We start from the raw sequence: 11,535 nt of genomic DNA, 5'->3' as shown, positions 1-11,535 counted from the left end.
AATCCTATGAACATTTAACTTTCTATGTTCTGTATTATTATAGGAGCCTATTAGTTATAATTTCCAGAAGATATAGTACATAGTTTCAGAAGATTGGAAGACAACTACAGCACAGTGCCTGTTCATTTGGTTTATACTGTATATGGTAACAAAAAATGAGATGTCACTTAATGTTGTATTACCTGCTGTGGCTGACAAATAATTTTAAGGAAGTCTTTAGCACTTCATCCAATGGGGTTTTATGGTCTTACAGTTAATTATTGTTTTGACGATTTCTGGTACACGGAAGATGTATGCTTTATATGCCACCACCTGACTGAAAAAAAGATCATAATTATCGGATATCTCATAAATTTTCTGAGAAAGCCAAACTGGGTATATCTATAGATTATTATTAAGTCTATAAATGTAAAGTGTTTGTATGGCATGAATGTTAGTTTCATATATTTTAATAGCATTATCTTTTCGTAACTTAGATGAATAATTTTAAGTACTGGTCCATGCTTTTCAGTAAGAGTAAGGGTGTCTTTGCAGCCAGTGTATGGATTATTTTTAAATGCATTCCATTTTTTATATGTATATTTGCATTTTGATAATATATTTTAGTGTGTAGCTTAATATTTATTATAAAAATTGCATTAAGGAGAAATGACTATGCTTCACACTTGACATAGTTGGCTGTATCTGAAACAATAAAAATAGTTTAATTGAAAACCAAACCCTAGCTGACTCTTAGCCTGGTGACAGTGGCCGTGGCAAGTGCTGCTGCGTTGTGATATTGTGTAGCTGTACCAGTGTTAACATAGCACTCTTATACTTATGTTTCTACTTCTTTTCTATTAAATATCTTTGACAGATATTCTTTTTCTTTAATCCTATTATATGTAAATATTTTATCTTAAATATCTTGTGCAATTTTTTGAAGGAAAAGACTAGGATATGTAGAAATACTTAAGTATTGCTATTAGTGAGATGTTTTAAGATTTATATGTATACATACTGTATTCATAATTTATTTTACAGTACCTTTTGCAGTCGATGACAAGTGTAAATGTGGTTGCAAGTTATTTTTTTATTTATTTTTTATTATCACACCGGCCGATTCCCACCAAGGCAGGGTGGCCCGAAAAAGAAAAACTTTCACCATCATTCACTCCATCACTGTCTTGCCAGAAGGGTGCTTTACACTACAGTTTTTAAACTGCAACATTAACACCCCTCCTTCAGAGTGCAGGCACTGTACTTCCCATCTCCAGGACTCAAGTCCGGCCTGCCGGTTTCCCTGAATCCCTTCATAAATGTTACTTTGCTCACACTCCAACAGCACGTCAAGTATTAAAAACCATTTGTCTCCATTCACTCCTATCAAACACGCTCACGCATGCCTGCTGGAAGTCCAAGCCCCTCGCACACAAAACCTCCTTTACCCCCTCCCTCCAACCCTTCCTAGGCCGACCCCTACCCCGCCTTCCTTCCACTACAGACTGATACACTCTTGAAGTCATTCTGTTTCGCTCCATTCTCTCTACATGTCCGAACCACCTCAACAACCCTTCCTCAGCCCTCTGGACAACAGTTTTGGTAATCCCGCACCTCCTCCTAACTTCCAAACTACGAATTCTCTGCATTATATTCACACCACACATTGCCCTCAGACATGACATCTCCACTGCCTCCAGCCTTCTCCTCGCTGCAACATTCATCACCCACGCTTCACACCCATATAAGAGCGTTGGTAAAACTATACTCTCATACATTCCCCTCTTTGCCTCCAAGGACAAAGTTCTTTGTCTCCACAGACTCCTAAGTGCACCACTCACTCTTTTTCCCTCATCAATTCTATGATTCACCTCATCTTTCATAGACCCATCCGCTGACACGTTCTCTAGGCTTTCTTAACTTGTTAATCTCACTCCAAAACTTTTTCTTATTTTCAACAAAATTTGTTGATAACATCTCACCCACTCTCTCATTTGCTCTCTTTTTACATTGCTTCACCACTCTCTTAACTTCTCTCTTTTTCTCCATATACTCTTCCCTCCTTGCATCACTTCTACTTTGTAAAAACTTCTCATATGCTAACTTTTTCTCCCTTACTACTCTCTTTACATCATCATTCCACCAATCGCTCCTCTTCCCTCCTGCACCCACTTTCCTGTAACCACAAACTTCTGCTGAACACTCTAACACTACATTTTTAAACCTACCCCATACCTCTTCGACCCCATTGCCTATGCAATGGGGTCGTATGGTTGCAAGTATCACCTAAAAATTTATTTATTTATTTTTTATTTGGGCATAATGCACAGTTGTACAAAGAAATATAGTGATTGGGTTGTACATGCCAGAATCCCCTTGTATGCAGAGCATTATGGGCAGCCTTAAAATTAACTTAAGATTAACTAAGTAATGATATATTCAGTGGTAAAAATTACAGTAAACAAATTACAACATGAAGTACAAATGAGTATTTCAAATAAGAAGCATTAAAGTTGTTCAAATTTGTAGCATAACAATGTATAATATAACTGAATCAAATCAAGTAAAATCAATGATTTGTAGAGCAGAAACAGGTCATATGGTCATTAAATGAGTTATTGTGCATTCAAGACAATGAAATATTATATTAGGTAATGTAATTAAAAAAAATATAGTTTGATAGGGTCACAGGTTATACATTTATGAGATTCAGTTATTCAGTATTTATTTAGTTGTGGTTGAGTAAGTGGTTTTTAAGAAGATTCTTGAATTGATAAACAGACAGTATTTCTTTTATATTCACAGGTAATGAGTTCCAGATATTTGGACCTTTTATGTGCATTGAGTTATTACATAGTGTGAGATGGACACGAGGAACATCAAAGAGTGATCTGTGCCTTGTGTTATGGTCATGTGTTCTGTTGAGGTTGGTAAGAAGTTTGAGGGGAGGGTTTATATCCAAGTTTAGTGTTCTATGTATGTAGTAGGTACAATAATAGGTATGGATGTTTTGTACGGTAAGTTTAGAGTTTTGAATATTGGTGGAGTATGCTGCCTGGAGTGGGAATTTGTTATCATTCTGACTGCAGCCTTTTGTTGGGTAATTAATGGTCTGAGATGATTTAGATAAGTAAATGCAGTAAATGCTAGAAATGCTGAATAAGCACAAAGTGTTTACTTCAAATTGCTGTACGTTGACAGTGCCTCAGGCAGTACATAGCGCAGTATTACTGTAGTAAAAAATGGCAGTAAACTCAGTGTCTTCAACACTGGGTTTACTGCCAAGGTGCTGTGGCTTACATCTCTGTCTATGTCAGACTGAGGATAAGGAACAGGATGGGGGCAAGTACAGTGCCTTGTGGAACAGCTTTTCACTGTAGCTGCCTCAGACTTTATTCTGTTTACTATTACTTTTTGTGCTTTATTTGTTAGGAAGTTATAGATCCATCTGCCAACTTTTCCTGTGATTCCTTTATCATGAATTTTGTGCACTATTGTACCATGGTCCCACTTGCCGAAGGCTTTCACAGGTCTGTGTATACAGTATCTGCATTTTGTTTGTCTTCTAGTGCATCTGAGACCTTGTCATAGTAATCCAGTAGTTGGGACAGGCAGGAGCAGTCTGCTCTGAACCCATGTTACCCTTTTATATATTTATTTATTTATTTATTTATTTATTTATTATTATTTGGACATGATACATAGTTGTACAAAAGAAATACAGTGGTTGAGTGTACATGTCAAAAGCCCCTTGTATGCAGAGCATTGTGGGCAGGCTTAAAATTAACTTAAGATTAACTAAGCAATGATATATATTCAGTGGTAGAAATACAGTAAACAAATTACAACATGAAGTACAAATGAGTATTTCAAATAAGAAGCTTTGTAGTTGTACAAATTTGTAGCACATTTGATGAGTATCTAGATGTAATTGATGGGTATCTAGATGTAATTGATGGGTATCTAGATGGGTGGTGATCTTGCTTCTTAGAACACTTTCAAAGATTTTTATGACATGGGACATTAGTGCTATCAGTCTGGAATTCTTTGCAATTGCTTTACTGCCACCTTTGTATAGGTGGGCTATGTCTGTTATTATCAGTGACTCTGAGATGGCCCCCTATGTCCATGCTCCCTCTCCGTAGAATGCTGAAGGCACGTGAAAGAGGTTTCTTGCAATTCTTGATGAACATGGAGTTCCATAAATCTGGACCTGGGGCACAGTGCATGGGCATGTCATTTATCGCCCTTTTGAAGCCTTGTGATGTTATGATAATATCGGAGATTCTTGGACTGACCAAATTTTGAGTCTCAGTCATAAAAAATCATTTAGATTTTCGACTCTTAGTCCTGTTAATGGCTTGCTAAACATGTTGGGACTTTAGTATCTCACTCATTTCTTAGCTGTCATCTGTGTAAGTCCCATCTCATCAAAGCAGGGGCCCAATACTTGATGTTGTTTTTACCTTAGATTTGACAGAAGAAAAGAATATTTTGAGTTTTTTCCAATTTCATTTATGGCTTTAAGTTCTTCCTGAGTTTCTTGTCTCCTGTATGATTCCTTAAGCTTAAGCTCGATATTTGCTATTTCTCTGACCAGTGCATCCCTTCATATTTCTAATAAGCTGGCCCCTTTCAATAGCTCTGTGATTCTTCGCATTCACCTGTATAGGGGAGCATCTCTCTCTCTCTAGTTTACATCTTTCATTTCCTTTTCCTTAAAGGAATGTACCCTGAGCATACCTCAAGTGCCACAGAGTAATTCTTTCTAGGCAATGGTTCGGACATGGATACCCATCAATTCCACAACCCAAGATAGCATGGGTTGAGAGCAGGTTGCTCCAGCCTCTCACAGCTACTGGACTACTATAACATGGTCTTGGATGCATTTGAGAATAATCAAAATGCAGATATAGTATACACAGACTTTGTGAAAGCCTTCAACAAGTGCAATCATGGTATAATATCACACAAAATGCACGATAAAGGAATAACAGGAAAAGTTGGTAGACGGATCTATAACTTCCTAACAAATAGAACACAAAGAGTAATAGTATACAGAGTAAAGTCAGAGGAAGCTACAGTGAAAAGCTCTGTTCCAGAAGGTAGAGTCCTCACCCCCATCCATTTTCTCATCCTCATATCTTGCATAGATAGAGATGTAAGCCACAGCACCATGTCCTCTTTTGCTGATGATACCAGAATTTGCATGACTATCATCCACGGCTGCAAATCTCCAAGCAGACATTAACCAAGATTTAAATGGGTGTCAGAAAGCAGTATGAAGTTCAATGAAGATGAATTTCAATTACTCTGCTATGAAAAACTCAAGGAAATAAAACTGTATCAGGGTACAGTATAATACAAATTCCAATCACACAATAGAGTGAATGAGTAATGTGAAGGACCTGGGAGTAGTAATGCCAGAAAATCTCACTTTCAAAGATCACAACAATGTATCTACCACATTTATTTATTTATTTATTTATTTATTTATTTAATAATTTGAACATACATACAGAGGTACAAAAAAAATACAGGTAAGAGCAGCATGCCAAAGCCGCTTGAATAATGGATAATGAGAACCTTCAAAAGTAGGGATGCCAAGCCAATGATGATGATGATGATTCTCTTCAAATTGTTTGTTCTTTCTAGGATGGAATAATGCTGTATACTAAAGGTCCCTTTCAAGGCAGGCAAAATTGCAGAGCTGGAGAATATACAGAGAACCTTTACTGCACATATAAGTACATAAAGCACCTTAATTACTGGGAATGGTTGAAGGCCCTTGACCTGTATTCCTTGGAATGCAGGCAGGAAGGATACATAATATGCACTTGGAAAAATCCTAGAGGGACTAGTCCTAAATCTACACACCAAAAATCACTCCTTATGAAAGCAAAAGACTTGGTAGGCAGTTCAACATCCCCCCCCCCATTGAAAAGCAGGGGCACCATGAGTATGCTGAGACAACACAATAAGTGTCAGGGGCCCAAGACTGTTCAATTTCCTCCCAGCATACATAAGGGGGATTACCAATAGACCTCTGGCTGGTTTCAAGAGGGAACTGGACAGACACTTAAAATTGGTACCTAACCAGCTGGGCTGTGGTTTGTATTTTGGTCAGCATGTGGCCAGCAATAACAGCCTGGTTGATCAGGCCCTGATCCACCGCGAGTCCTGGTCATGAACGGGCTGTGGGGGTGTTGACCCTTGGAATGCCATCCATGCTTTTGTGTTTTATTTAAATTTTTTCTAATATAATTAAAAACAGTGGTGATCCACTTGACTTTGATATGTGGTGTTTAAAGGAAGCAAAAAGAAAATTCTACATAGATGAATCTTTGAGATATAATTAATTATGTTATGTGTGGTAAGGACAAGTTGATGATGTGATAAAAACTTTTTCCTGTGATTTCTCATGTATATCACAAAAAGTGTTGAATTGCTGGGAGATTCTCAAATGAAGTTTGTTTAAAGATTGCCAGGCTAATGACTGTGTAATAATATCATGGGTATTGAAAAATGTGTAATAATTTAAACGTAATGAAATGGCATAAAATTTTAGAGAAAGTGTCCGCTTTCTTTGATTCTAATAATAATTTAGAGAAAGTGTGATTTCCAGTTTTGAGGCAGGTGTTATGTCTCAACTCCAACTTCCATCTTTTTATGAACTGCAGAGGTCCATCCACAACAATCTCTGTTTATTTGTTTATTTATTTATTTATGTCTTTGCAAATACGTAGTACATTGAGATTATGTATTTACAGTAATGGGTTGCAATGCAAAGAGAGCCTTTATTATGCCTTGGCATTATGGGCCAACTTAACATTATTGGCTTACTGACTACTCAACACTAAGAATTACATCATAGTTGCACAGTAGGATATTAATTATATTATAGTTGTACAGTAGATTATTAATTATAAGTGAATCTAATTTATATGACAAAAGATATAATCATATTTTCAAAAATGTTTTTTATGAAACAATGATTCAATTATATTCCTGTCAACAATGGATAAAAGGTTCAAAAGTAATTGTTGAAATTATGATATGGGAAAATATATTGAGTATGTGAGTACTGAGTATTTAGCATTTAGTCTAGGGTGATTAAGAGGCTTTTGAGAAGAGTCTTAAATTGATTTTCAGACCGGGTTACTTTTGTATCTTCTGGTAATGAATTCCGTATTTTGGGGCCCTTTATGTGCATAAAGTTTTACACAGTGTGATATGGACACAAGGTACATCAAAAAGAGATCAGTGTCTTGTGTTATGGTCAAGTGTCCTGTTAAGGTTGGTGAGGAGAAGTTTGAGTGGAGGGTTTATATTTGCGTGTATTGTTCTGTGTATGTAGTAGGCGCATGAATAAGTATGGATGTTCTTAATGGTGAGCAGATTCAGACTTTTGAAAATTGCTGGAGTATGCTGGCAGGAGTGGGAATTTATCATTCTGACTGTTGCCTTTTGCTGGGTTATTAGAGGTCTTGGGTGATTTAATGTTGTTGATCCCCATGCACAAATTCCATAAGTGAAATAAGGATATACGAGTGAATGGTACAGTGCCAGGAGAGCTGATTGTGGAACGTAGTACCGTATCTTTGATAGTATGCCTACAGTCTTGGAGATTTTCTTGGTGATTTGTTGTATATGTGTCTGGAACTTAAGGCTACTGTCAAGGTGGATACCTAGGAATTTCCCCTCTGTAAATCTTGTGACTGATGATCCGTTTAGCGTTAAGTGGAACATATGCAGCTTTGTTTCCAAACTGAATGAAATAGGTTTTATCAGTATTCAGGGTAAGTTTATTAGTCATCATCCAGGCAGATATTTTCTGCAATTCGGCATTGACAGTGTTGGCGAGTATGACTGGGTTTGGGTGGGAGAAGACGTATGTAGTGTCATCTGCAAATGATATGGGTTTGAGTAGCTGTGATGCATTTGGTAGATCATTGATGTAGATGAGAAAGAGGAGTAGTCAAAGGACACTTCCTTGTGGGACTCCTACTGTGATTGGTTGGGTGGGAAGAAAAGTTAGTAGACCGCTCAGAAAAGGAGAGGTTAGCCTCAAAGGTGCCTGCAAGCCTAGTTGCCTCTATAGCAGTTGCCACTGAATGGCCTTCTAGAGAAACCTTACCTCTGGCCCAACAGACTGAGATTGTCTATGACAATCAGAACCAACTCACTGAAATTCAGAACACCAGTGAAGATTTTAGACTCCACATACAAAGTCCACATGGGACTCACACTTGCTAAGTTTAACCCCTTCAGGGTCCAAGGCCAAAATCTGAAGTGGTGCTCCAGTGTCCAACAAACTTTGAAAAAAAAAAAAAAAAAATCTTACAGAATTAAAGAGTATATTTTTGTGAAGGTAATAAGACAAAAAAAAAAAATTCTGATCAGTACTTACCAAGATACAGTGCCGAGAAGTTGACCCCAAATGACTTGGTGGCGGCAACATCGACAATTTCCAAATACATACATTACTTTATTTACCGTTTTTTGTAGTTTTTTCTTTTCTTTTCTAATTTTTTCTTTTCCTACTAACATTTGGGGCTTGAGAGACCAATACTGCATATAATGTATATAATAAACTCACTGTATTGAACACAATAACTGCACTTAAAGTTATTATCATATTATTGTTTACCACTGTTGGTTATTACAATAAACATGCACAAATCTTGTATAATACTAATGTTCTATCTATATTTACATATTTACAATCACTGGACATGGTTTTAGAACTGCAGGAGCTTGTGGAACTCCTTGAAACAAGGCACCATGCACAGAGGTACCTTACATTCCTCACAAATTTGCTCACATTCCTGAGCAAATTTCTTCTGAGTTGAAGGAAGCTGTATTATGAAATGATCACCTTCCCTCCTCAAACACTTGGGTATATCCTGAGAAGTTCGAGGACCTTGTTGTATAGCAGGTGTTGTTACCTGGTACTTCATTATGAGTTGTCTGACAACAGACAAACAAAATTCACCATACGGTGGTCTGTTGCCAGTCTTCATTTGGTACATATATGCATTGAGCATTGAAATGTCCATGAGATGGAAGAAAAGTTTCATGTACCACTTGTAACTTTTACGAACACAATCAACAAAGCCAATCTGCATGTCACATTTGTCAACCAAGCGCATGTTTTGTGTATAATCAGTCACTGTCACTGGTTTTCGAATATGTTCATTAGTCACTCGATCAACTTTGCCACTGTCTTGCATTTCATTATGGTGAATGGTTGTCAACAATGTGACATCTCGTTTGTCATGCCACCATAATGCCATGATGTCATTGGCAGTAAACACCTGCACGTCATCACCACGAGCACCTGCATTGAGCCTGGGCATATGTTTACGATTAGAACGCACTGTGCCACAAACATCTGATTGTTCACTCGCAAGAAATCACTGAGTACGTAATGGGCTTGTGTACCAGTTATCGGTACATAATGTATGCCCCTTACCAAGATAAGGTGCCATCATGCTTCTCACTACGTCACCTGAGATACCCAATAACATCTTGGTACCTTTCAATGTTTTACTTCCCGTGTATACAGCAATATCCAATACCAGGCCACTGTGTCACAGTCACAAAGTACAAACAGTTTTATACCAAAGCGTTTCCTCTTGCTCGGTATACACACATGTATACTGCTTGAATGACAGCCTACCTTTGAACAAAATCAAAGACTCGTCAATTACAAGATTCTTGAATGGATAAAAGTACATGTTGAACTTTTGTTTGAGATACATAAAAACATTTCTAATCTTGTATAACCTGTCACTTCTGTCAGGCCTGGTTTTGTCAGAGAAGTGCAACATACGTAACAGTAAGATAAACCTGTTCACTGGGATGATTTCACTGAAGGCCAGGGTACAAATTAGCCGATCTGTGGACCAGTATGCTTTCATATTATGCTTATAGACATGAGGCATAAGCATTATTGTTGCAAAAAGCAAATACATTTCTGCAACAGTCGTCTCTTTCCACTGGTGTTGTCTTGACTGTGGTGATATGATCGTATTTGCCATGGTGTACTCAAAATACTTGTTACTTTCCCTGACAATAATTTCCATCAATGGCTGGTCAAAGAATAGTTCAAAGAATTCCAGTTCATTTGCAGTGTTTCCAAGGGAACAAGATGGTAGAATTCCACTTTGAGAGTCATCAAAGTGGTGGGGTTTGGGAACAAAATTGGGATTTTGCTGCCAATCCCAGATACGGTTTGCTGGTGGATACTGGACATCATAGGCTGGTTGTGCGGGTAGTTGTGGTTGTGGTGGGCTGGTGGCTGATGCTCCGCTTTGTTCTTGAACTGTGGAGTCAGCAGCATGGGTCCCAGCCTGGGCTGGTGAGTCACGCATGGCCGTGGCACTACCATCACCACTACCACCATCTACTGATGCCTGTGGTCTATCCATGCCAAGTGTAGCCACTATCCCTATCTATACCTAGTGTAGGGCCATGGGATGTACTCCGGGATGTACTCTGTCCCCTGGGCATGGCATAGGGTACACTACCCGAGTTCATGCGGTGGCGTACATACCGACACTTCACTGGTGAATATGTTTCCTCACTATCACTATTCGAATGATCGTCAAGAGCAATAAAATCACAATCCACATCACTAACATCATCATTACTGAAGTCAGAAGCCTGGCCACACGAAAATAATAGTTTTCTCTTGCGTTGAGGTACAACCGACTGTGACTGACGAGTGCCCACACCAGAGGTAGAAGGTTGAGGATCGTCAGGGTTTTCTGCACTATTATCGATATCCTGGTCATTCCTTTCGGCCACTAACTGATCAAAGCCAAAGAATTCGTCTTCATTTCCACTTCCATCAGAGTCAGAACTATCAGATAGGAACAGGAGAGTCCCAATTTTCCTTGGAGTGAGAGCTGCCTTGCGACAAGGCATGGTGAACAAGGGTAACTGAGCCTGCGTTCCCACAGTGCTATGCGGGTGCCTAGATTTTTTTGTTTATGGCGCACACCCACCATGCAGACCCATTCTCTCACATGTAGGCCTATGAGCGTTTTCGCGCTAAATTTGATGGCGCTAGAATTTTGGCGTAGATCTACAGTTTGGAGACTCAACATGAAGCCATATATCTACGGGACGGACCCTGAAAGGGTTAAATTCATGGCTATATTTGGTGGGAATACAATGATATATACTGAGCACAGCCATTTTCACAACATCGTAATTTGTGAAATCTTCATACTCAAACTGCCATGAATTCCTGTGCTTTGCCATACTATGCTGTATAAGCCAGTGCTGCCCAATGCTCAAATGGCCAATGCAAGGCTCGAACCTGATTTGCTAAAGACTGGAAGAGTGCTCAGACTCAGAATCAGAAAACTGAGGTACTGGCAACACAGATCAGCATGCCAAAGCCACTTATATGCATAGCATTACGGGCTGGCTTAAAATTAACTTAAGATTAACTAAGCAATGATGAAATCAGTGATAAGACATTTTTGTAAACAGATAACTATAAAGCACAAATGAGTATTACAAAGACAGGTCATATGGTTGCAT

At 38.4% G+C, this 11,535-nt stretch overlaps 1 protein-coding gene across 1 annotated transcript in view; it reads right to left on the bottom strand.

The window, feature by feature from the left end:
• Positions 1–283: 283 nt before the first annotated feature.
• Positions 284–11,535, bottom strand: part of Pink1 (PTEN-induced putative kinase 1) — a 263,559-nt gene continuing 252,307 nt past the window's right edge. The window contains exon 11 of the mRNA XM_070097992.1: positions 284–316. Coding sequence (XP_069954093.1) covers positions 299–316 — 18 coding nt within the window. The 3' untranslated portion in view covers positions 284–298. The remainder of the gene's footprint in view (positions 317–11,535) is intronic.

The sequence above is a fragment of the Cherax quadricarinatus genome, chromosome 60 (genome assembly GCF_038502225.1).
Source record: "Cherax quadricarinatus isolate ZL_2023a chromosome 60, ASM3850222v1, whole genome shotgun sequence".
NCBI lineage: Eukaryota > Metazoa > Arthropoda > Malacostraca > Decapoda > Parastacidae > Cherax > Cherax quadricarinatus.
The sequence above is the reverse complement of the archived record's forward strand: the minus strand, read 5'-3'. Positions and strand labels throughout refer to the sequence as shown.